Source organism: Mobula hypostoma, chromosome 8, assembly GCF_963921235.1.
Source record: "Mobula hypostoma chromosome 8, sMobHyp1.1, whole genome shotgun sequence".
NCBI lineage: Eukaryota > Metazoa > Chordata > Chondrichthyes > Myliobatiformes > Myliobatidae > Mobula > Mobula hypostoma.
This window is the reverse complement of record NC_086104.1, coordinates 2,281,058-2,308,127: the sequence shown is the minus strand read 5'-3', so window position 1 is coordinate 2,308,127 and position 27,070 is coordinate 2,281,058. Positions and strand designations below refer to the sequence as shown.

The 27,070-nt window shown below is 48.6% G+C and overlaps 1 protein-coding gene across 4 annotated transcripts in view; it reads left to right on the top strand.

Annotated features, from left to right (window-relative positions):
• The window catches only part of ptk2ba (protein tyrosine kinase 2 beta, a), a 212,456-nt gene that overhangs the window by 171,909 nt on the left and 13,477 nt on the right, over nucleotides 1-27,070 (top strand). For 2 of the 4 annotated variants that reach the window (XM_063055389.1, XM_063055390.1), the window contains exons 19-29: nucleotides 1,393-1,493; nucleotides 1,920-2,009; nucleotides 4,794-4,998; nucleotides 6,613-6,727; nucleotides 8,674-8,745; nucleotides 11,943-12,065; nucleotides 17,114-17,263; nucleotides 20,855-20,881; nucleotides 22,397-22,421; nucleotides 23,621-23,667; nucleotides 25,526-25,669. In XM_063055389.1, coding sequence (XP_062911459.1) covers nucleotides 1,393-1,493; nucleotides 1,920-2,009; nucleotides 4,794-4,998; nucleotides 6,613-6,727; nucleotides 8,674-8,745; nucleotides 11,943-12,065; nucleotides 17,114-17,263; nucleotides 20,855-20,881; nucleotides 22,397-22,421; nucleotides 23,621-23,667; nucleotides 25,526-25,669 — 1,099 coding nt within the window. The remainder of the gene's footprint in view (nucleotides 1-1,392; nucleotides 1,494-1,919; nucleotides 2,010-4,793; nucleotides 4,999-6,612; nucleotides 6,728-8,673; nucleotides 8,746-11,942; nucleotides 12,066-17,113; nucleotides 17,264-20,854; nucleotides 20,882-22,396; nucleotides 22,422-23,620; nucleotides 23,668-25,525; nucleotides 25,670-27,070) is intronic. The other 2 variants (XM_063055391.1, XM_063055392.1) reach the window with 2 other exon arrangements.

Here is a 27,070-nt window from a genome sequence, read left to right as displayed (position 1 = left end):
CCACTGCTTTACCCATGCTTGAATCTTTCTTGTAATACCATGGGCTCGTTGCTTGTTAAGTAGCCTCATGTGTGGTACCTTGTCAAAGGCCTTCTGAAGATCCAAGTACACAATGTCAACCAATTCTCCTTTGTCTGTCCTGCTTATTATTGCTTTAAAGCATTCTAACAAATTTGTCAGGCAAGACTTTCCCTTAAGGAAACCATTCTGACTTTAGCCTCCAAGTACCCCAAAACCTCAACCTTAATAACTTCAACATCTACCCATTTGCTGAAGTCAGACTAACTGGCCTATTATTTCTTCTGCCTCGCTCATTTCTTAAAGAGTGGAGTGACATTTGCAATCTTCCAGTCCTCCAGAACTATTCCAGAAAGATCATTACTAATGCCCCCACAATTTCTTCAGCCACCTCTTTTAGAGTCCTGGGATGTAGTCCATCTGGTCCAGGTGACTTATCCACATTCCATCCTTTCAGCTACCCAGGCACCATCTCCCTGATAATAGCAAATGCCCCTTGATACTCTCGAACTTCTGCTGTACCAGTGTCTTCCATGGTGAAGACTGATGCAAAATACTTATTCAGTTCATCTGCCACTTCTTTGTCCCCCATTACTACCTCTCCAGTGTCATTTTCCAGTGGTCTGACAATCAAGAACTAGAGGGCAGAGGTTTAACATGAGAGGAGAGAGATTTAATAGGGATCTGAGGGGCAACTTTTTCACCTTGACAGTGGTCAGTATCTGGAACTAGACTCAAGGAAGTGTTTGAGGCAGATACATCAAAATTAGTTCAGAGATGGCTTTAGAGCAGGGGTTTCCAACCTGGGGTCCATAGCATAAAAAAGTTTGGGAACCCCTGGTTTAGAAGAATGTGGCCTAATACAGGCAAAGGAGTCTAACTCAGATGGACAACTTGATTGGGTTGGACCAGTTGTGCCAAGGGACCTTTGCCTGTGCTGTAGGATTCTGGAACATGACAGATTTCAGTCTTGATGTTGTGTTTGGTTTTGTCTGACTCCCTCCTCCACCATCCTGTGGTGGGAGAGCTAAAGACCAGAGGACACCGCCTCAGCATAGAGGGGCATCAATTAGAGTGGAGATGAGGAGGAATTTCTTTAGCCAGAGAGTGGTGAATCATTGCCGCAGGCGCCTGTGGAGGGCAAGTGGTGGGGTATATTTGAGCCAGGTTGGTAGGCCAGGACATGAAGGGTTATAGGGAGAAGGCAGGAGATTGTGGCTGACAGGAAATTGGAACAGCCGTGATGAAATGATGGAGAAGATTAGATGGGCCAAGTGGCCTAATTCTGCTCCTACATCTTATGGTCTTAGGTGCCACTGTGGCTCCTGCTCCCCGTTTCCCACTGCCGGAGTTAACCCTCCTCCTCTCCCACAGTGATATTGCCGTGCGAAATGTTATGGTGACCTCGCCGACCTTGCTGAAGCTGGGGGATTTTGGTCTCTCGCGTTACATTGAAGAGGACAATTACTACAAAGGTAGGGGAACAGCCCGTGGCCTTCCCTGTCTGCAGCAACTGCCCCCTGTCACTGAAATATGACCCCCATTACCTACAACAATTATTACCTGTCACTGACTCTTGAATCCCTGGGTACCTAGAGAAACTGCACCCATCCCTGACCCTTGAATTTCAGTGTCCGCAGAACTGACCTTTGGCCCACAGTGTCTCTGGCAACTGCCCTGTCACTGACCTTTGACCCTCGGAGTCCATGATAACAATTCCTTGGTTACTAATCCTTGACCTTTGGTGCCCACAGTAACTGTGTCCCATCACTAACCTTTGACCTTGGGTGCCATGGATACAGCTCCCTCATGTGTCACTGAACCTTGACCCTGGGTGCAAACGGTAACTGCCCTCTTTGTGTGTCACTGTATTACTCATGAACTCTCCATATCTCCCACAGCGTCGGTGACCAGGATGCCAATTAAATGGATGGCTCCGGAGTCCATTAACTTCAGGCGATTTACCTCTGCCAGTGACGTCTGGATGTTTGGTGAGTATGTGCTGCAAGGTCATCTCTCGGGAGTAACCCTTTAGTCTCTGCCCAGAATGAAACCGCACAAAAATGCTCTTCGGCCAATCACTCCCTGCCGGTCTCATCCCCCATCTACAACTGACCCAATTCCCGCATTAGGACCCTGTCCTTCTGAATAACTACTTTGGTTCTGTCTTCACTAAGGAGGACATAAGTAATCTTCCGGAAATAGTAGGGGACCGAGGGTCTAGTGAGATGGAGGAACTGAGGGAAATACATGTTAGTAGGGAAGTGGTGTTAGGTAAATTGAAGGGATTGAAGGCAGATAAATCCCCAGGGCCAGATGGTCTGCATCCCAGAGTGCTTAAGGAAGTAGCCCAAGAAATAGTGGATGCATTAGTGATAATTTTTCAAAACTCTCTAGATTCTGGACTAGTTCCTGAGGATTGGAGGGTGGCTAATGTAACCCCACTTTTTAAAAAAGGAGGGAGAGAGAAACCGGGGAATTATAGACCAGTTAGCCTAACATCGGTGGTGGGGAAAATGCTAGAGTCAGTTATCAAAGATGTGATAACAGCACATTTGGAAAGCGGTGAAATCATCGGACAAAGTCAGCATGGATTTGTGAAAGGAAAATCATGTCTGAGGAATCTCATAGAATTTTTTGAGGATGTAACTAGTAGCGTGGATAGGGGAGAACCAGTGGATGTGGTATATTTGGATTTTCAGAAGGCTTTTGACAAGGTTCCACACAGGAGATTAGTGTGCAAACTTAAAGCACACGGTATTGGGAGTAAGGTATTGATGTGGATAGAGAATTGGTTAGCAGACAGGAAGCAAAGAGTGGGAATAAACGCTACCTTTTTAAATTGGCAGGCAGTGACTAGTGGGGTACCACAAGGCTCAGTGCTGGGACCCCAGTTGTTTACAATATATATTAATGACTTAGACGAGGGAATTAAATGCAGCATCTCCGAGTTTGCGGATGACACGAAGCTGGGCGGCAGTGTTAGCTGTGAGGAGGATGCTAAGAGGATGCAGGGTGACTTGGATAGGTTAGGTGAGTTGGCAAATTCATGGCAGATGAAATTTAATGTGGATAAATGTGAAGTTATCCACTTTGGTGGCAAAAACAGGAAAACAGATTATTATCTGAATGGTGGCCGATTAGGAAAAGGGGAGGTGCAACGAGACCTGGGTGTCATTATACATCAGTCATTGAAAGTGGGCATGCAGGTACAGCAGGCGGTGAAAAAGGCGAATGGTATGCTGGCATTTATAGCAAGAGGATTCAAGTACAGGAGCAGGGAGGTACTACTGCAGTTGTAAAGGCCTTGGTGAGACCACACCTGGAGTATTGTGTACAGTTTTGGTCCCCTAATCTGAGGAAAGACATTCTTGCCATAGAGGGAGTACAAAGGAGGTTCACCAGATTGATTCCTGGGATGGCAGGACTTTCATATGATGAAAGACTGGATCGACTAGGCTTATACTTGCTGGAATTTAGAAGATTGAGGGGGGCTCTTATTGAAACATATAAAATCCTAAAGGGATTGGACAGGCTAGATGCAGGAAGATTGTTCCCGATGTTGGGGAAGTCCAGAACGAGGGGTCATAGTTTAAGGATAAAGGGGAAGCCTTTTGGGACCAAATGAGGAAAAACTTCTTCACACTGAGAGTGGTGAATATGTGGAATTCTTTACCACAGGAAACAGTTGAGTCCAGTTCATTCGCTATATTTAAGAGGGAGTTAGATATGGCCCTTGTGGCTAAAGGGATCAGGGGGTTTGGAGAGAAGGCAGGTACAGGGTTCTGAGTTGGATGATCAGCCATGATCATACTGAATGGCGGTGCAGGCTCGAAGGGCTGAATGGCCTACTCCTGCACCTATTTTCTATGTTTCTATGAATGTGTTTCTGTCTAACTATCTCTGATAGTGAGCAGTTTTGGGCCCCTTATGTAAGATAGAAATGCTGATATTGGCGAGGGTCCAGAGGAGGTTCTGGAACTGAGAGGGTTAATGTATGCGGAGCATGAGAAATTCTGCGAGACGCTGGAAATCTGAGCAACACACTCAAAATGCTGGAGGAACTCAGCCGGCCAGGCAGCATCTATGGAAAAGGTACAGTCGACGTTTCAGGTGTTTGATGGCTCTGGGCCTAAAAGAATGAGAGGGATCTCATTGAAACCTATCGAATAATGAAAGGCCTGGATAGAGTGGATGTGGAGGAGGTGTTTCCTATAGTGGGGGATTCGAAGACCAGAGAGCACAGATTCAGAATAGAGGGGAAATTTCTTTAGCCAGAGGGTGATGAATCTGTGGAATTTGTTGCCACAGACAGCTGTGGAGGCCAAGTCATTGGGTAGATTAAAAGCGGAGGCTCATAGGTTCTTGATTAGTCAGGGCGTCACAGGTTACAGGGAGAAGACAGGAGAATGGGGTTGAGAGGGATAGTAAATCAGCCATGATGAAATGGTGGAGCAGACTTGATGGGCTGAATAGTCTAGTATTATGGTTGTGACTGTGCCTGATTCCACCACCTCCTCCGTTCTAGATATCATCCACTCTCTGTGTGAAGACACTTTACCCTCGGACCGGTGATGTTCTCTTTCACCTGCTGCCCCGTCTCTGGTGGTGGAGGAGGTGGGTGAGGGAAGGGATGTGCAAAGAAAGCTTTGCCCCCGCCCCCAGTGGGGCTGCGACAATGAGCTGTGTTGAGCACACTGGGTAGCTGGTCTGACTACTGCGGGGTGTCTCCTGTCCCCATGGTTACGCTCCACTCCCTCCCTGTTTGTCTGCAGGGGTGTGTATGTGGGAGATCCTCAGCTTCGGGAAGCAACCCTTCTTCTGGTTGGAAAACCGGGATGTCATCGGCGTATTGGAGAGAGGTGACCGTCTGCCGAAGCCAGAGTTGTGCCCCCCAACCCTGTACACCCTGATGGCCCGCTGCTGGGCCTACGAACCACGGGAAAGACCCAAGTTCACCGAGATCGTCTGCTCCTTGAGGTAAGGGTATCTAAGAGTGGGTGCAAAGGAACGGCTGGGTCAGGGAAGGGTTAAACTGAAGGTCCTCGGGGTTGTTCCCGGTGGAATCAGCACAGGACCAGCCGAGAGATAAGCTGGTCCCACCTCTTGTGTATCCGATGCCCAAATAACGATTGCACTCTGAGGAAAATCCAGTCTGACAAAACGTCCCAGACTGGGCAAATTGACCATCTCTCTCTCTCTCTATACCTCCTGTTGGATGCTCTCCACAGGGACAGATCCTTGTGGGACACCACTAGTCACAACCCTCCAATATGAATGCACTCCCTCCACCACGACCCTCTGCCTTCTGCAGGCAAGCCAATTCTGAGTCCACTTGGCCATACTTCCCTGGATCCCATGCCTTCTGACTTTCTGAATAAGCCTACTGTGTGGAACCTCGTCAAATGCCTTACTAAAATCCATATAGACCACATCCACTGCACTGTCCTCATCTATATACCTGGTCACCTCCTTAAAGAACTCTATCAGGCTTGTTAGACACAATCTGCCCTTCACAACACCATGCTGACTGTTCCTGATCAGACCATGATTCTCTAAATGCCCATAGATCCTATCTCTAAGAATCTTTTCCAACAGCTTTCCCACCACAGATGTAAGGCTCACTGGTCTATAATTACCCAGACTATCCCTACTACCTTTTTTGATGCTGTCTTCTTAGCGTTTAGCTGAAGTCCAACTTTATTGCAGTCAATTTCCACTTTTGTCAGTAGCTGCTGTGCTTCCTCCATCTGGTCAGAGAGCAGGACTATGTCATCTGCAAAATCGAGATCTGTGAGTGTAACTGGTCTGACCCTTTTGGTTCGTCCTTGTTTTATGGTAAAACCAAGCCTGTCATGATCTTTGGTAGCTTGACGCAGAGTGTAATCAAGGACGATTATAAAGATGTAGGGTGCCAGAGTGTCTCCTTGCAGCACACCAGCTAGGAGCTCGAACACTGCTGTTTCTCCCTCTGGTGATACAACTTTCGTCATGGTTTTGGTATAGCTGGACTCTATTGCTCTCAGTAGACGGTCTGGCACTCCGTAAGCTTTCAGGATCTTCAGCATTTTCCCTCGGTGAATGGAGTCAAAATCGATGTAAGCAAGCACGGCTGGTAGGTTGTTCTTCTTGACTTCCTCGACGATCCTACGGAGAGCAAGTATTTGCATTCCTCAGTGCACTGAGCTAGAACAAGAGAAAAGAATAGCAGAATAAAGTGTACCAGCTACAGAGAGAGTGCAGTGCAGGTAGACAATAAGTTGCCAAAACACAACAAGGTCAATTGTGAGGTCAAGAGTCCATTTTATCATTCTATGGATCCATTCAAGTCTGATCATAGCGGGGTAGAAGCTGTCCTTGAGCCTGGTGGGACGAGCTTTCAATCTTTTATGTATTTTGCCCTATGGGGTGGGGAGAAGGGTGAATTCCCAGGGGGGGTGGTGCTAGCTGTGTTACTGAGGCAGTGAGAAGTGTAGACAGAGTCCGTGGTTTCTGTGACATTCCGTGACTATGAGCAGAGCGAGCCGTGATGCATACGCTTGAGTGACAGGGTCACGTCACCTCACCTCACCGTGTCTCCTTGCCATTCTGTAGTGATGTCCGCCAGATGGAGTTGGTGCAGCGGGAGGAACGCAAGTACTGGACTGAGCGGCGGATGACCACGCGGATCACCGACAGCACGCTGGCCGTCAACGAGCCCCCGCCCAAGGTACAGTCATGGAGACAGGCCCTCATGGCTGCACCAACAACCCACGTACAGTGACATAGCGGCCAACGTCATGCTTTACAGCGCCAGCGGCTCTCGCTGCGGCCTGTAAGGTGTCTGTATGTTCTCTCAGTGACCATGTGGTTTCCTCTGGGTGCTCCAGTTTCCGCCCACATCCCAAAGACAGATGAGTTAGGGTAGTAAGCTGTGGGCATGATGTGGAATCCCTGCCCCTGAGGCACAGCGTATAGAATGCTACAGCACAGTACAGGCTCTTTGGCCCTTTTAACCTATTCCAGGACCTATCTAAGAGTCTCTTAGAAGCCCCTAATGTATCTACCTCTACTACGACCGCTGGCAAAGCACTACACGCGCTCACCACTCTCTAATGGATAAAAACCTCTATACTTTCTTCCAATTGCCTTAAAATTATGCCCCCTTGTACTAGCCATTTCTGCCCTGGGAAAAATTCTTTAGTTGTCTACTCAATCTATGCCTCTTGTCATCTTGTACAGCCCTATCAAATCACCTCTCATCGTCCTTCACTGCGAAGAGAAAAGTCCTCATTCTCTCACCCTCTCCTCATGAGACATGTTCCCTAATCCAGGCAGTATCCTGGTAGATCTCCTCAGCACCGTCTCTAATCCAGGCAGCATCCTGGTAAATCTTCTCTGCGCCCTCTCTAATCCAGACAACATCCTGGTAAATCTCCTGTGCACGCTCTCTAATTCAGGCAGCATCCTGGTAAATCTCCTCTGCGCCCTCTCTAATCCAGACAACATCCTGGTAAATCTCCTGTGCACGCTCTCTAATTCAGGCAGCATCCTGGTAAATCTCCTCTGCGCCCTCTCTAATCCAGACAACATCCTGGTAAATCTCCTGTGCACGCTCTCTAATTCAGGCAGCATCCTGGTAAATCTCCTCTGCGCCCTCTCTAATCCAGACAACATCCTGGTAAATCTCCTGTGCACGCTCTCTAATCCAGGCAGCATCCTGGTAAATCTCCTCAGCACCGTCTCTAATCCAGACAACATCCTGGTAAATCTCCTGTGCACGCTCTCTGATCCAGGCAGCATCCTAGTAAATCTCCTCTCTACCCTCTCTGAAGCCTCCACATCCTTCTTATCATGAGGCGACCAACGCTGAACACGATACTCCAAGTGCAGTCTAACCAGGGTTTTATAGAGCTGCAACATTACTTTGCGGCTGAATTCGGTTCCTCGGTGATTGAAGGCCAACACACCACATGCCTTAACCACCCTATGAATGTGTGGGGCAACTTTGAGGGATCTATAGGCGTGGTCCCCAAGATTCCCCTGTTCCTCCACACTGTTAAGAATCCTTCCATTAACCCTGTATTCTGCCTTCAAATTTGGGCTTTCAAAGTGAACCATTCCACGTTTTCTGGGTTGAACTCCATCTGCCACTTCCCAGCACAGTTCTGCACCTTGTGATTGTCCTGTTGTAATATATGGCAATCTTCTACACTATTGACAACTGCACCAAGTTCCATGTCCTTTGCCACTTCCTCATCCAAATCATTTATAAGCGTCGCAAAGAGCAGGAAAGCTAGAATAGATCCCTGTGGAACACCCCTGGTCACCAACCTCCAGGCAGAAAATTCTCTATCTACAAATACACACTGCTTTCTGTGGGCAAACTGATTCTCTATCCACACTTCCAAATGTCCTTGGATCCCGTGCCTCTTGACTTTCTGAATGAGTCTACCATGGGGAACCTTGTCAAATGCCTTACTGAAATCCATACCATTAGATATATGTAAAAGAGGGGTGGGTATTTTTGCAAAAAAAAGCAGGCAGAGGGGAATGAGGACAAAGAGGAGGTGAGACCTGGGGGACAGATCAGAGATGATCGTATTACATATTTCACGGATGGAATGGTATCCTACTCATCTATTTTTAAATTGGTTTCAATATTTTCTGTTCCAGCCATCAAGAACAAGAGTATTTGCAAAGAATCCACCTGGAATGGCATTTCTGAATCCGGGGCTTCAGTTCCAAGTAGGTGCCAATGCTGGGGAAACCTGTTTCGGTGGGTTTACGGGACAGCCCTTCATTGTAAGTGGAAGGCTCGGATCAAGAGGGTTATGGGGCCAGGGATATGGTCAGGTGGCATTCCATGAGACCATAATACATAGGAGCAGGATTAGGCCATTCGGCCCATTGAGTCTGCTCCACCATTTCGTCAATTACCTCTCTCAACACACTCTCCTGCCTTCTCTCTGTAACCTTTGACAGCCTGACTAATCAAGAATCTATCCACCTCCATTTTAAATATATTTAATCATTTGGCCTCCACAGCCTTCAATGGCAATTAATTCCACAGATCTACCACCCTCTGGCTGATTAAATTCTGCTGCAACTTTGTTCCAGGGACACACTTCTATTCTGAGGCGTGTCCTTTGGTCCCAAACTCCCCCACTATAGGAAATATCCTCTCCACATTTACCCTTTCTAGGCCTTTCACTGTTCAATAGTTTTCACTGCAATCCCCACTTCTGAACCACAGCGAGTACAGGCCCAGAGACATCAAACGCTCCCCATTCATTAACCCTTTCATTCTTGAAATGATTCTTCTGGACCCTGTCCAATGCCCAGACCAGTACGATTATGGTGGGCTAGAGATCTGGACTGGTGATGCTCTCTCTGAGATCAGAGGGAGGGGAGTTAAGGCACTGAGAATGTCTTCTCAATTATTTCTCTTGCCCGCAGTTAATATTACCATCAAGCTCCACCCCACATTATCTCAGCTCTTGGAGGTTTGAGGACTTGCTGGAGTGACCCATTTCAGGAGGACGATACTTGAGCAGGGAAGTACTCCAGGGACACAGTGGTGGATCCTATAGGAACTGTTCACTCTTTGTCTACAAGGGGCTGTCAATGAGGCCTCAACAATAAGTACGGCATAAATTCACCGGAGAGGTTGCTGGACCCGGGGATTATCCTGTGAAGGAAGAGACAGCACACTGTTCAGGGCAAGGCCCTTAACAGTGTTGATGAGCAGAGTGATCTTGGAGTCTAGGTTCATAGTTACCTGAAAGTGGCTACAAAGGCTGCTAGGGTGGTTAGGAAGGCATACGGCATGCTTGCCTTTACTTAGTCAAGACACTGAGTTCAAAAGTCAGGAAGTTAAGTTGCAGTTTTATAAAACTCTAGTTAAGCTGCATCTGCAGTGTTGCATACAGGTCTTGTTTCCCCCTTTATAGGAAGGATGCTGAGGCTGCAGAAGAGGTTCACTGGGATATTATCAGTTTTAGAGGGTGTGTGCTGTAATGAGAGGTTGGACAAACGTAGATTGTTTTCTGTGGATCTGCAGAGGTTGACGGAAGATAGATACACAGAAACATAGAAAACCTGCAGCACAATACAGGCCCTTCGGCCCACAATGCTGTACCGAATATGTCCTTACAGTATATGTTCAAGTATAGTACCTCTGATAGAGGTTTACAAGATTATGAGAGGCATAGAGAGAGTATCTATTTCTCAGGGTTGAAATGTCTTATACCAGAGGGCATGCATTTAAGGCGAGATGAGGTACTTTTAAAGGAAATGTGAGGGGCAAGATTTTTCACACAAGAGAGCGGTGAGTGCCTGGAAAGTGATGGTGATAGAGCCAGCTAGATGTGGGGAAAATCGAAGGATGTGGACATTGTGTAGGCAGAAGGGATTGGCCATTTGATTACTCATGTAGTTGGTTCTGTCCAGCTGTAAGCCAAAGGGCCTGTTCCTCTGCTGGACTGGTCTATGTCCCATGAAGAGGTTGAGCAGATCCTGTGTCTACTCTGAAGTTTCGGAATGACCGGCTGACTTCTGTTGCTAATTTCCCATGAGGTCTTGATCTTATCTGTATGAGGGGAGGGTTGGAAAGGAAGGAGACAGGCCTGTTGGGCAGTGTGAAGGAAGGAGAAATGGAATAGAGGAAATGAAAGAAGAGGTGGTGCTGAGGAGATTCACCAAGATAGTTCCGGAGGTGAGGGGTTAGACTATGAGGAAAGATTGAGTCACCTAGGACTGTACTCACTGGAATTCGAAAGAATGAGAGGGAATCTGATAGAAACATATAAAATTATGATATGGATAGATTAGATCGAGGCAGGAAAATTGTTTCCTTTGGTGAGTGAGACGAGAACTGGGGGACAGAGCCTCAAGGTTCGGGGGAATAGATTCAGGATTGAGCTGAGAACATAGAAATTTACAGCACATTACAGGCCCTTTGGCCCACAATGTTATGCTGACCATGTTATTCACTCTAGAAACTGCCTAGAATTTCCCTACCGCATAGCCCTCTATTTTTCTAAGCTCCATGTACCTATCTAAGAGTCTCTTAAAAGACCGCATTGCATCCTTCTCTACCACTGTCGCCGGCAGTGCATTCCGCACACCCATCACTCTCCATGTGAAAAACTTAATCCCGACATCCCCTAAATACCTGCTTCCAAGCACCTTAAAACGATTTCCCTGAGAAGGAACTGTTTTTCCTCGAGAGTAGTGAATCTACAGAATTCACTGCCCAGGGAAGCAGTTGAGGCTTTCTCAATGAAGATACAGAGATTTCTGCACTGCAGGGGAATTGAGGGTTCTGGGGAAAGGGCGGGTAGCTGGAGTGAGTCCACGGCCAGATTAGCCATGTTCTTATTGAATGGTGGAGCAAGCTCGATGGGCTAAATGGCCACCTCCTGCTCCTAGTCCTGATGTTCTACTGTTATGTGCATCTCAGACGAGGGAGGGAGAGACAGGCCAGCATCTGTCTGATGAGCTGAATGGCCAGCAGTAGCTGAGATTTTCATGGGATCTGTCTGCCAGGTTTGTAAGATTATGGATCTCTTCACAAGCATTCCTCAGACCTTGGAGAAACCTCCCAGACAACAGCGGTGTTGGCCTCTTGTCTTGTCAGTGCTGAGGGGCTAGGCTGCTCCAAGGCCACTGCGAAGTGCCGGAGGAGCAGGGTGGGAGGTTCCACAGGAGAAGGCAGTTCACTGTGTTTTGTCGAACTGCATCCATCTGTTAGGTCTGTGCTTTACCAGTCCTTGCTTACAGATTCAATGTCAGCCGGACTTCAATGTGGAGGAGAGAGATGACGCTGTGGTCACCTGTTGTCGAGCCACAATGTGCTGGCTCCCTATGCTCCTGTGTGCTTTCTCTGTGTGTCCTGCCTCGTCACTGACTGCTTTGATCTGTGTGTCGTCTGCCTCGCTCAGGTTCCTGAGTCGCTGTGTGCCAGCTCACCTCACATCCCCTGCTCACCCAGTAACGAGGCCCCAGGGGACTCCACAGAGACCAGTCCCGGCCCCACAAAGCCGTTCAGAAGGCTCAGTATGCGGGTAAGCAGCCTGCTTGTGTCTGGACTTGTGTTGCAGTGGTGTGTGTGTGTGTGTGTGTGTGTGTGTGTGTGTACGTGTTGCAGCGGTGTGTGTATCTGTCCGTGTTTGTACGTGTGTGTAGAATGATTAGTTTCATTTGTTACAGGAACATTGAAACATACAGTGAAATGTGTTGTTTGTATCAATGATGGATACGGTCTCAGATACGTGCTGGGACAGCCCGCAGGTGTCACCGCAACTTTGGTGCCAACATAGCATGTCCACAAGTGACCAACTCTAACCCGTATGAGAGGAAACGGGAGCACCCGGAGGAAACCACACAGTCGCGGGGAGAATGTATAAACTCCTTACGGACTGCGTTTGGAATTGAACTCCGATCACCGGAGCTGCTATGTGCTGCACTTATCGTATCACCCGTGTGAGTGTGAGTGTGAGTGCACATCAAAGATCAAGGGTCAATTTCATTTGCCATGTACATTTACCTGCATGAGGAGTTTGCTAGGGTGTGTCAGTCAGGGTACAACATACAACAAAAATCAACTACATTCAATCATTATAACGATTTGTATAAAAAATAAAGTAATTGACAATAATGGTAACGGCAATTGTCAAACCAGCCTTCTGCCACGTCCCCTGAAATTAGAGATGGTGAAGCAGGTGTTTGGCACATGTGCCTTCACTGGATAGGGTACTGAGTTCACACACACACACACGGTTCTGATACAGCTGTACAAGGCATTGGCAAGGCCACATTTGGACTGGCATGTACAGTCTGGTTACTCAACGACAGAAAGGCTGTCATCAGGTTGGAGAGGATGTAGAAGAGATTCCCAAGGATGTAATAGGACTGAAGGCTGAAGCTGTAAGGAGGGGCTTGACAGGTTGGGACATGATTCCCTGGGCAGATGAAGCTGAGAGGTGATCTTATTAAAATTATTAGGGGATACATTGGACAGTCAGAGTTTCTTCCACAGGGTCAGGAAGTCACAGGACATAGATTAAAGATGAGAGAGGACACACCTAATCTCCAAGTGGGGCATTTTTCACACGGAAGGGAGTGGGAATATGCAATTGTAATTGGTTTATTCAAAGATTAGAAAGTCCATTTACATTAATAGACAAAAAAAAACAAAGTGCAAAAGAAGACAAACGGTGCAAATAAAATAATACTGAGAAGAGGGGTTGTAATTGAAAACAAGAGAAGATGCTGGAAATCCAAGCAAGACACACAAAGTGCCGGAGGAACTCAGCAGGCCAGGCAGCATCTATGGAGAAAAGTAAAGCTGAGACCATTCAGCAGGATAGGAGCAGGGCTCTTCCACAGACACTGCCTGGCCTGCAGAGTTCATCCAGCATTTTGTGTGTGCTACAGGGGTTGTAATGGATCCTTGAAAGTGACTCTGAATCAGACTTAGAATCAACTTTAACGTCATCGGAATATATTGTAAAATTTGTAGTGGTGCAGCAGCTGGACATGGCAAGACATAACAATAAAATCTATAAATTACAATAAGTACAAATAAAAATTATATTTAAATAAGCAATACAAAAGAAAGGGAAAAACCAGCGAGGTAAATCTGATGATACATGGCAAGAAGTTGTTACTGAAATACTGAGTGTGGAGCCTCAGTCTCCGGTACAATGGTAGCAGTGAAAATAGGGCTTGTCCTGGGAGATGGGGGCCCATAATGTTGGATGAGCATTACGCAGTAAGTTCAGAGTAGGGACTAGATATCCAAACAAGGTAGTGGTGAGTGGTGAACAACAGAGTAGAAGTAAGAGTTGTCCACAGAGAAATGGTGACAGGTTACCCACAGAGTCGTGGTCAGTGTTTACCCACAGAGACGTGGGGAGTGTTTACCCACAGAGCCGTGGTCAGTGTTTACCCACAGAGACGAGGGGAGTGTTTACCCACAAAGACGTGGGGAGTGTTTACCCACAGAGCCGTGGGGGAGTGTTTACCCACAGAGACGTGGGGAGTGCTTACCCACAGAGCCGTGGGGAGTGTTTACCCACAGAGACGAGGGGAGTGTTTACCCACAGAGTCGTGGGGAGTGTTTACCCACAGAGTCGTGGGGAGTGTTTGCCCACAGAGACGTGGGGGAGTGTTTACCCACAGAGTCGTGGTCAGTGTTTACCCACAGAGCCGTGGGGGAGTGTTTACCCACAGAGACGTGGGGAGTGTTTACCCACAGAGACGAGGGGAGTGTTTACCCACAGTCGTGGGGAGTGTTTACCCACAGAGACGTGGGGGAGTGTTTACCCACAGAGTCATGGTCAGTGTTTACCCGCAGAGACGAGGGGAGTGTTTACCCGCAGAGACGTGGGGAGTGTTTACCCGCAGAGACGTGGCGAGGGTTTACCCGCAGAGCCGTGGGGAGTGTTTACCCGCAGAGACGTGGGGAGTGTTTACCCGCAGAGCCGTGGGGAGTGTTTACCCGCAGAGACGTGGTCAGTGTTTACCCACAGAGACGTGTGGAGTGTTTACCCACAGAGCCGTGGGGAGTGTTTACCCACAGAGACGTGGCGAGTGTTTACCCACAGAGCCGTGGTCAGTGTTTACCCGCAGAGACGTGGGGAGTGTTTACCCGCAGAGACGTGGGGGAGTGTTTACCCACAGAGACGTGGCGAGTGTTTACCCGCAGAGACGTGGTCAGTGTTTACCCGCAGAGACGTGGCGAGGGTTTACCCGCAGAGCCGTGGGGAGTGTTTACCCGCAGAGACGTGGGGAGTGTTTACCCGCAGAGCCGTGGTCAGTGTTTACCCACAGAGACGTGGGGAGCGTTTACCCACAGAGACGTGGGGAGCGTTTACCCGCAGAGCCGTGGGGAGTGTTTACCCACAGAGCCGTGGGGAGTGTTTACCCACAGAGACGTGGCGAGTGTTTACCCACAGAGCCGTGGTCAGTGTTTACCCGCAGAGACGTGGGGAGTGTTTACCCGCAGAGACGTGGGGGAGTGTTTACCCACAGAGACGTGGCGAGTGTTTACCCGCAGAGACGTGGTCAGTGTTTACCCGCAGAGACGTGGCGAGGGTTTACCAACAGAGCCGTGGGGAGTGTTTACCCACAGAGACGTGGGGAGTGTTTACCCGCAGAGCCGTGGTCAGTGTTTACCCACAGAGCCGTGGGGAGTGTTTACCCACAGAGCCGTGGGGAGTGTTTACCCACAGAGCCGTGGGGAGTGTTTACCCACAGAGACGTGGTCAGTGTTTACCCACAGAGACGTGGGGAGCGTTTACCCACAGAGACGTGGGGAGCGTTTACCCACAGAGACGTGGTCAGTGTTTACCCACAGAGCCGTGGGGAGTGTTTACCCACAGAGACGTGGTCAGTGTTTACCCACAGAGCCGTGGGGGAGTGTTTACCCACAGAGCCGTGGGGAGTGTTTACCCGCAGAGACGTGGCGAGTGTTTACCCGCAGAGACGTGGCGAGTGTTTTCCCGCAGAGCCGTGGGGAGTGTTTACCCGCAGAGCCGTGGGGAGTGTTTACCCGCAGAGACGTGGCGAGTGTTTACCCACAGAGCCGTGGTCAGTGTTTACCCGCAGAGACGTGGGGAGTGTTTACCCGCAGAGACGTGGGGGAGTGTTTACCCACAGAGACGTGGCGAGTGTTTACCCGCAGAGACGTGGTCAGTGTTTACCCGCAGAGACGTGGCGAGGGTTTACCCGCAGAGCCGTGGGGAGTGTTTACCCGCAGAGACGTGGGGAGTGTTTACCCGCAGAGCCGTGGTCAGTGTTTACCCACAGAGACGTGGGGAGCGTTTACCCGCAGAGCCGTGGGGAGCGTTTACCCGCAGAGCCGTGGGGAGCGTTTACCCTCAGAGCCGTGGGGAGCGTTTACCCGCAGAGACGTGGTCAGTGTTTACCCGCAGAGACGTGGGGAGTGTTTACCCACAGAGCCGTGGGGAGTGTTTACCCACAGAGACGTGGCGAGTGTTTACCCACAGAGCCGTGGTCAGTGTTTACCCGCAGAGACGTGGGGAGTGTTTACCCGCAGAGACGTGGGGGAGTGTTTACCCACAGAGACGTGGCGAGTGTTTACCCGCAGAGACGTGGTCAGTGTTTACCTGCAGAGACGTGGCGAGGGTTTACCAACAGAGCCGTGGGGAGTGTTTACCCACAGAGCCGTGGGGAGTGTTTACCCACAGAGACGTGGTCAGTGTTTACCCACAGAGCCGTGGGGAGTGTTTACCCACAGAGCCGTGGGGAGTGTTTACCCACAGAGACGTGGTCAGTGTTTACCCACAGAGCCGTGGGGAGTGTTTACCCACAGAGACGTGGTCAGTGTTTACCCACAGAGACGTGGGGAGCGTTTACCCACAGAGACGTGGGGAGCGTTTACCCACAGAGACGTGGTCAGTGTTTACCCACAGAGCCGTGGGGAGTGTTTACCCACAGAGACGTGGTCAGTGTTTACCCACAGAGCCGTGGGGGAGTGTTTACCCACAGAGCCGTGGGGAGTGTTTACCCGCAGAGACGTGGCGAGTGTTTACCCGCAGAGACGTGGCGAGTGTTTTCCCGCAGAGCCGTGGGGAGTGTTTACCCGCAGAGCCGTGGGGAGTGTTTACCCGCAGAGACGTGGGGGAGTGTTTACCCGCAGAGCCGTGGGGAGTGTTTACCCGCAGAGCCGTGGGGAGTGTTTACCCGCAGAGCCGTGGTCAGTGTTTACCCACAGAGCCATGGGGGAGTATTTACCCACAGAGCCGTGGGGAGTGTTTACTCACAGAGACGTGGTCAGTGTTTACCCACAGAGACGTGGGGAGTGTTTACCCACAGAGACGTGGGGAGTGTTTACCCACAGAGCCGTGGGGAGTGTTTACCTAAAGAGACGTGGTCAGTGTTTACCCACAGAGTAGTAATAAGTTGTTTTCCACACCTATACATCTGGTTTAGACACCTGCATCGTATGAACATTTGCACTTATCCATCTTCTACGTTACACATCATTCAAGGTCCTTCTCCTCATTCTAATTTTTCAAAGGAGCACCGAGATTGTTGGCCCCCAGCATTTCAGACTGAATCTGACCATACCTCTCTGTTTCTTTAGGAAGCGGATTTCATCGGAGAGATTAACAACAAGGAAGATACGCAGAGACTGTGGGAGTTGGAACAAGCCAAACTGCAGGAGAGGATCAAACAGCAGCAACGGGAAATGGCGGAGGACAGGAAGTGGCTGGAGAAGGAGGAGAAACTACTGGTAAGGCACCCACATAATCACACCACTCTCCCATTTGGCTGCTCCCCTCCATAGTGTCGTAGAGAAACAAGCCCTTCAGCTCATGCCAAACATTAATATGCCTCGTCCCATCACCCTACCTATACCATAGTCCTCCATGTCCCTACCATCCACTAACCTATCCACATTTCTCTTGCATTTTGAAATCGATCTCCACATCCACCGCTTCCACTGGCAGCACGTTCCACACTCACACGACCCCCTGAGTGAAGATGTTTTCCCTCAAGTTCCCCTGAAACTGTGTACTTTTCACTCTTAACCTCTGACCTTTCGTTGTTGTCCCACTCAACCTCAGTGGAAAACGCCTGGCTGGATTTACCCCAACTATACCCCTCATGATTTTATATACCTCTATCAAATCTCCCGTCATTCCCTTACATCCCAGGGAATAAAGTCCAAACCTTTTGAACCTTTCCCTGTACCTCAGGCCCTCAAATCCGGGCAACATCCTTGTTAACTTTCTCTGCACTCTTTCCATCTCATTTACATTTTTCCTGTAGGTCAGTGATCAGAAGAGCACACAGCACTCCAAATTCGGACTCACCAACATCTTACGCAACTTCAGCATAACATCCCATCTCCTGTATTCAATACATTGATTCAGAAAGACCAATGTGCTAATAATTCTCTTTACAACCCCTTCTACCTGTGTCACCACTTTTAAGAAATTATTTTAATACAGTATGGAACAGGCCCTTCAGATCAAACACACCCCACTCTCCAGCAACCCAGGGGTTCAGATCGAACACACCCCACTCTCCAGCAACCCAGGGGTTCAGATCGAACACACCCCACTGCCCAGCAACCCGGGGGTTCAGATCGAACACACCCCACTCTCCAGCAACCCAGGGGTTCAGATCAAACACACCCCACTGCCCAGCAACCCAGGGGTTCAGATCGAACACACCCCACTGCCCAGCAACCCAGGGGTTCAGATCGAACACACCCCACTGCCCAGCAACCCAGGGGTTCAGATCGAACACACCCCACTGCCCAGCAACCCAGGGGTTCAGATCGAACACACCCCACTCTCCAGCAACCCAGGGGTTCAGATCGAACACACCCCACTGCCCAGCAACCCAGGGTTCAGATCAAACACACCCCACTGCCCAGCAACCCAGGGGTTCAGATCGAACACATCCCACTGCCCAGCAACCCAGGGGTTCAGATCGAACACACCCCACTCTCCAGCAACCCAGGGGTTCAGATCAAACACACCCCACTGCCCAGCAACCCAGGGTTCAGATCAAACACACCCCACTGCCCAGCAACCCAGGGGTTCAGATCGAACACACCCCACTGCCCAGCAACCCAGGGGTTCAGATCGAACACACCCCACTGTCCAGCAACCCAGGGGTTCAGATCGAACACACCCCACTGCCCAGCAACCTAGAGGTTCAGATCGAACACACCCCACTGCCCAGCAACCCAGGGGTTCAGATCAAACACACCCCACTGCCCAGCAACCCAGGGGTTCAGATCAAACACACCCCACTGCCCAGCAACCCAGGGGTTCAGATCAAACACACCTCACTCTCCAGCAACCCAGGGGTTCAGATCGAACACACCGCACTGCCCATAACCCAGGGGTTCAGATCAAACACACCCCACTCTCCAGCAACGCAGGGGTTCAGATCGAACACACCGCACTGCCCATAACCCAGGGGTTCAGATCAAACACACCCCACTCTCCAGCAACCCAGGGGTTCAGATCAAACACACCCCACTCTCCAGCAACCCAGGGGTTCAGATCAAACACACCTCACTCTCCAGCAACTCAGGGGTTCAGATCGAACACACCGCACTGCCCATAACCCAGGGGTTCAGATCAAACACACCCCACTCTCCAGCAACCCAGGGGTTCAGATCGAACACACCGCACTGCCCATAACCCAGGGGTTCAGATCAAACACACCCCACTCTCCAGCAACCCAGGGGTTCAGATCGAACACAACACAGTGCCCAGCAGCCCGGGGATTTTTCCCCAGGGCTGAAATGGCTAACATGAGAAAGCACAGTTTTAAGGTGCTTGGAAGTAGGTAGAGAGGAGATGTCAGGGGTAACTTTTTTACGCAGAGAGTAGTGGGTACACGGAATGGGCTGCCGGCGACAGTGGTGGAGGTGGATACGATAGGGTCCTTTAAGAAACTACTGGATAGGTGTATGCAGCTTAGAAAAATAGAGGGCTATGTGTAACCCTAGGTAATATCTAAAGTAAGTTCATGTTCAGTACAGCATTGTGGGCCGAAGGGCCTGTGTTGCACTGTAGGTTTTCTATGTTTCTATGTAACCCACCTATTTAACCAAGCCTAATCACAGGACAATTTGCAATGACCAATTAACCTTCTAACTGGTATGTTTCGGACTGTGGGATGAAACCAGAACACTCGGTCACAGGGAGACTGTGCAAACTCCTTGTAGATAGCAGTGGAACTGAACTCCGAAATCCAGTGGCCCTGCTGTAATAGTATTGTGCTAACCACTACACAACCTGTAGAACTGTATTCCTGATCCCGCTGTCCTACTGCCAAGGTCCTCAGTGGCATACTGTTCATTGTGTAAGTCCTACCCTGGTTTGTCTTCTCAAAGTACAACATCTCACACTTGCCATTTCTCAGCCCGTTTCACCAGCTGGTCCAGATCCTGCTGCAAGCTTTGATAGTCTTCTTCACTGTCTACTAAACCCCAACCATAAGACCATAGGAGCAGAATTAGGCCCTCTGGCCCATCTCTGTCATTGCATTATTGCTGAATCTCGTTGCGAGATCTGACTCTGAGGCAGTGGGTGGAACAATCCTGATGGAAGACAATGGACTAAGGTGTTGGGAAGACTCTGGATCTTCTAGAACATAGAACACCTCTGTCATGACATCTCTCACCCTCCTTCACCAATACTCACTCAAACTTTCCTCATGAGACATGCTGGCAACATCTCTCAGTGAACCTCCTCTGCAGCCTCCCTAAGGCAAAGTTTAAAGTTAACTATTCTACATATTATCCCTGGGTGATGGCTCACTTTGACTTCAGAAGTAGCTAAAATGATCTTGTTCTGGATTGTCAAACAGATAAATCCAGGGATAGTCCCGAGCACCTTCTTAAAACCAGATTGTTCTTCTTCAGGCCAAGAAGTTTATAAGGTTATAAGAAGGGTAGAGAGAGCAGACAGACAGTATCTTTCTCCCAGAGTTGAAATGTCTAATACCAGAGGGTTGCATTTTAGGTGAGGGGGGTAATTTGAAAGAAGATTTGAGAGGCAGTTTTTTTTAACACAGATTGGTGGGTGCCTGGAATGCTATGCCTGGGGTGGCGGTGAAGGAGATACATTAGAGACTTCTAAGTGGCGTTTAGCAAGGCACATGGATGTGAGGAAATTGGAAGGATATGGACATTGTGTAGGGAGAAGGAATTAGTTTAGCTGGCCATTGAATTATTAATTTACTTGGCTTGGCACAACATTGTGGGCTGAAGAGCCTTTTCCTGTGCTGTACTGTTCGATGTTCTATTGTCTTGTCCTGCTGTTTGAATTCACTCTCGTTCTTCTCTCTCTCCTAGGCTCCGAATGACAGCCAGTCACAAAATGTAAGGCCTTCTTCAATGGCACCTGCTTTCGAAGTAAATGCATATTTATGTGTGAATGATGGCAGGTTTTACCCTGCACCCACTGAGACTGTCCTCACTGTGCCAACTAAACCTTTCACAGTTCAGGGGTGTGTCGCCGGGAATAAATAGAAACATAGAAACATAGAAAATAGGTGCAGGAGTAGGCCATTCGGCCCTTCGAGCCTGCACAGCCATTTATTATGATCATGGCTGATCATCCAACTCAGAACCCTGTACCAGCCTTCCCTCCATACCCCCTGATCCCCGTAGCCACAAGGGCCATATCTAACTCCCTCTTAAATATAGCCAATGAACTGGCCTCAACTGTTTCCTGTGGCAGAGAATTCCACAGATTCACCAGTCTCTGTGTGAAGAAGTTTTTCCTAATCTCGGTCCTAAAAGGCTTCCCCTTTATCCTCAAACTGTGACCCCTCGTTCTGGACTTCCCCAACATCGGGAACAATCTTCCTGCATCTAGCCTGTCCAATCTCTTTAGGATCTTATACGTTTCAATCAGATCCCCCCTCAATCCTCTAAATTCCAACGAGTACAAGCCCAGTTCATCCAGTCTTTCTTCATATGAAAGTCCTGCCATCCCAGGAATCAATCTGGTGAACCTTCTTTGTACTCCCTCTGTGGCAAGGATGTCTTTCCTCAGATTAGGGGACCAAAACTGCACACAATACTCCAGGTGTGGTCTCACCAAGGCCTTGTACAACTGCAGTAGTACCTCCCTGCTCCTGTACTCAATGTCACACAAAGGTTGCTCGCCCTTAAATCGCCAGTCAGTTCCACAAACCTCTTGTAAGAAACCGTCAAAAGTCAAAGTAAATTTATTATCAAAGTGTGTGTGTGTGTGTGTCACCATATACAACTCTGGGATTCATTTACTGCAAAATGATGAAATATAATCGAATGGAGTTTAAACGATACCCACCAAAGACTGACAGAAGACAAATTGTGCATATTAACCAAACAACTAAACAATTGTGCAACTGATCAGCAAACATTTCCACAACCAAACAATTGTGCGACTAAGCCAAACAACCAAAGTATGAAACAAGGAAACTGAGCAAACAACTTGAAGGCCTATACAGCTCATGGTCTCAATATTATTATCGATTTATTTATCATTTGCATGATTTATCTTCTTTTGCACTTGTCAGTCTTTTTGGTGTATAGTTCTGATAATTGCCTGTGACAATTGCCAAGGAGATAACTCCTGAGGTGATGATCGCCGAGGTGACGATTATCAAGATGACGATTGCCGAGGTGACGATCACTGACGGGACAATTACGATGGTGATGATTGCTGAGGTGACGATTGCCGAGGTGACAATCACTGACGGGACAATTACGATGGTGATGATTGCTGAGGTGACGATTGCCGAGGTGACAATCACTGACGGGACAATTACGATGGTGATGATTGCTGAGGTGACAGCTCATAAAGTAACAGTTGATGAATTAATGTGTCTGTGTTTTTCTCCTCAGGAGAGTGACCAGGAGACATGTTACAGTGAGTACCAGTTTCGCGGGTGATCTGTCCTGTGCGACAGTCCGCAGACATTAACTACACACATGTTGTGCTGAAATGGGTTTGTCATGTTCCTAGTTCCCCATCATACCTTGTTCCCAATCCCAAAACCTCCTTTCTGTTCCTAATCTCAATCCCACCCTTACATCCAATTCCATTCAAATTCCCATCCCCACACCACATTCCCACTCCTGCTCCCAATCCCATTTCCAAACCCTACTTCCTGGTTGCAATCACATTCCCAAACCCCACTTCCTGGTTCCAATCCCATTCTCAAACACACTTCCTGGTCCTACTCCTATTCCCAAACCCCACTTCCTCGGACCAATCCCATTCCCAAAAACGCTTTCTGTTACGAAACCCATACACATGCCCATTCCTCATCCCATACCCAATCCTCCTTCCTGCTCCCAATCCAATTCACACTCCCATTGGTTATCCATTCCCAATCCTCATTCCTGATCCCAAACCCAATGCCAAACTACCTTCCCAATCATAACTCAATAACTCTTCCTTTTCCCAACGCCATCCCAGACCTCTTTTACTTGTTTCCCTGCTCCAACCCTGATCCAACACCTCCGGTCTGTTCTGAAACATTTTCCAGTTGTAATGAAGACACTTGTAAGCCATTCTTAAAAGTTTGGAGTAGGGTCCTGGATCTAAAATGTCCAACTTCAGGAATTCGGAATTGCCTGGGTCCCATCGTGGAGGTGATGTCCGTCAGAAGAATCTCTGTCCCAGGATGTTGGAGTGGTAGAGCCAGGGAATGAATACGCAACATGAAACTGGCACTGAGAAACCCTGGTGTGTAGACTGGGATTAGGGATTGGAATACAGAGTGGAAAACTGGCACATAGAAACCCCCAGCGGGGGGGGGGGGGGGAGGGTGTGGAAGCAGACCTGGAACAGGGATCAGCGTATACAGTGGGAAACTGACACACAGAAACCCCGGGGTTGTGTGTGTGAGTGTGTGTGTCAATGTGTGTTCGTGTGCATTTTCTGTGTGTGTGTCTTTGTGCGAGTGGTTGTGTGTATGTGTGTGTGTGTGTGTGTGTGTGTGTGTGTGTGTGTGTCTTTGTGAGAGTGGTGAGTGTGTGTGTTTTCTTTGTGGGTGTGTTAATATGTGTTTGAGTGTGCTTGTTACTGTCGGTGTAGACTGATTTCATTGACTCTCTTTACAGCAGAGTTCACAGTGGCCCCAGAGAAACCCCCAAGGAAGAACCCTCCGGTGAGTGCCTGGAACGAAGCATGTGTATTCTACACGCAGAACAGGAACAGGCCCTGAGGCTCACAGTGGTGGGCTCAACTAATTAGTGAGATATTTAATTACTGCTTCAAACAAATCTCTTCTGCCTAAACAATGTCCATCTCCCTGTATTCTCTACCTATCCACGTGTGCAGAACTAGAATATAAAAACAAGGATGTAATGCTGAGGCTTTACAAAGCACTGGTGAGGCTTCACTAGGGATATTTTGAGCAGGTTTGGGTACCTTATCTAAGAAGAGCTGTACCGAAACTGGAGAGGGTTCCAAAGAAGTTCACGAAAATGTTTCCGGGATTGAATGGCTTGTCATATGAAGAGCGTTTGATAATTCTGGCCCTGTATTCACTGGAATTCAGAAGAATGAGGGGTGACCTCATTGAAACTATTGAATGGTGAAAGGCCTTGATAGAGTGGATGTGGAGAGGATGTTTCCGAATGGAGATGAGAAGGTGTTTCTTTAGCCAGTGAGTAGTGAATTTGTGGAATTCATTGCCATAGGCAGCTGTAGAGGCTGGGTCTTTACCTTTACTTAAGGTAGAGATTGATAGATTCTTGATTGGTCAGGGCATGAAGGGATATGGGGAGAAGGCAGGAGATTGGGGCTGAGAGGAAAATTGGATCAGCCATGATGAAATGGCGGAGCAGACTTAATGGACCAAATGGCCTAATTCTGGTCCTATATCTTGTGGTCTTACAATGTCTTTCTAAACAGCCTCTTAAATGTCTCTAATGTATCTATGCCATGCAGTGCACTCACCACTCTTTGAATTTAAAAAAAACTTGCCCCTCACATCTCCTTTGAGGTTAACCCCTCTCACCCTAAATGTATGCCCTCTGGTATTAGACATTTCAACCTGAGGAAAAGATACTGTCTGTCTACTCTTTTTCTCTCATAATCTTATCAACCTCCATCAGATCCCCTCTCAGCCTCTGCCACTCCAGAGTAAACAACCCAAGTTTGTCTGACTCCTGTAAATGGGTGACACCTCAGCTTGAGGCCTAGTCCTTGCTGTGACCGAGACCACACAGCTCCCCCACCATCTGCCAATAAATCAGTGAATGGGACATTGACAATGTCCAACAGGGTCTTGTGATCACAACAAGAGCAACTGGAATGATCACTCGCTGTTAGACTGCACACCGCCTTCGTGCATTGACTCTTCTCAGTGGCATGAGACAGACCAGGTCCCACTGCTTCCCTTTCTCCACCAATGATAGGGTAGACGTCCAGTATTTTAAGTTCTTAATGTCCAGTAGGGTCTTGCAATTGTAAACAAATGAGATTAAAGAGACTATAACAACTTTGGTTAACGCCATAGGACCCACAGAGGCCAAGGGCACCAATATCTTACTGGAATACAAAATGAGCAGGGAATGGAGGGAAGTGGACTTTGTGCAGGCAGAGGGGAATTTGATTACTAATTTAATTGCTCCATCACAACATTGTGTAACACGAACTGTTCCCCATCTCTGTGTCCCACTCTACATCTCTGTGTCCCACCCCCCGTCTCTGTGTCCCACTCCTCATGTCACCCTCCCCCATCTGTGTCCCCTCTCCCCCTGTCAGCCCTCCCCATCTCTGTGTCCCTCTCCCCATCTCTGTCCACCTCAACATCTCTATGTCCCCTCGTCCCCTCTCCCTCTCTGTCCCATTCCCCACCTGTGTCCCCTTCCCCCTCTGTGTCCCCTCTCCTACCGCAAAATACTCACAAGGTCTGATCCCTCACATTGAACCCCTCCCACCACTATCATTGTCCACTAGAATGCTGATCAAACCTTGGTCTGGCCGATCAAAAACCCTTCTGTGCTTTGCAACCCCAGCCAATCCAGGCCGCTCCAACAGCCAACCTGGACCGGACTGATGACAAGGTCTACCCGTTGGTGATGGAACTGGTGAAGGCCGTGCTGCATCTGAAGAACCAGGTTTACCAGCTGCCAACTGATGAGTACGTCCACCTGGTGAAGGTGAGGGCTGGTGGCACGTCTCCACACAGACCTGTAGAATATCAATGAGGACGGGAGAGGTTTCGGAGGATTGGAGGGTTGCAGATGTTGTTCCCTTATTCAAGAAAGGGAGTAGGGATAGCCCAGGAAATTATAGACCAGTGAGTCTTACTTCAGTGGTTGGTACATTGATGGAGAAGATCCTGAGAGGCAGGATTTATGAACATTTGGAGAGGCAAAATATGATTAGGAATAGTCAACATGGCTTTGTCAAAGGTAGGTCGTGCCTTATGAGCCTGATTGAAATTTTTTAAGGATGTGACAAAACACATTGATGAAGGTAGAGCCATAGACGTAGTGCTTATGGATTTCATCAAGACATTTGATAAGGTACCCCATGCAAGGCTTATTAAGAAAGTAAGGAGGCATGGGATCCAAGGGGACATTGCTTTGTGGATCCAAAATTGGCTTGCCCACAGAAGGCAAAGAGTGGTTGTAGACGGGTCATATTCTGCATGGAGGTTGGTGACCAGTGGTGTGCCGCAGGGATCTGTTCTGGGACCCCTACTCTTTGTGATTTTTATAAATGAACTGGATAAGGAAGTGGAGGGATGGGTTAGTAAATTTGCTGATGACCCAAAGGTTGGGTGTGTTGTGGATAGTGTGGAGGACTGTCAGAGGTTACAGCGGGATATCAATAGGATGCAAAACAGGGCTGAGAAGTGGCAGGTGGAGTTCAACCCAGATAAGTGTGAGGTGGTTCATTTTGGTAGGTCAGATATGATAGCAGAATATAGCATAAATGGAAAGACTCTTGGCAGTGTGGAGGATCAGAGGGATCTTGGGGTCTGAGTCCATAGGACACTCAAAGCTGCTGCGCAGGTTGACTCTGTGGTTAAGAAGGCATACGGTGCATTGGCCTTCATCAATCATGGAATTGAATTTAAGAGCCGAGAGGTAATGTTACAGCTATATAGGACCCTGGTCAGACCCCACTTGCAGTACTGTGTTCAGTTCTTGTCATCTCACTACAGGAAGGATGTGGAAACTATAGAAAGGGTGCAGAGGAGATTTACAAGGATGTTACCCGGATTGGGGAACATGCCTTATGAGAATAGGTTGAGTGAACTTGGCCTTTTCTCCTTAGAGCGACGGAGGATGAGAGATGACCTGATAGAGGTGTATAAGATGATGAGAGGCATTGATCGTGTAGATAGTCAGAGGCTTTTTCCCAGGACTGAAATGGCTAACACGAGAGGGCACAGTTTTAAGGTGCTTGGAAGTAGGTTCAGAGGAGATGTCAAGGTAAGTTTTTTATGCAGAGAGCAGTGAGTGCGTGGAATGGGCTGCTGGCAACGGTGGTGGAGGCAGATACGATAGGGTCTTTTAAGAGACTCCTGGATAAGTACATGGAGCTTAGAA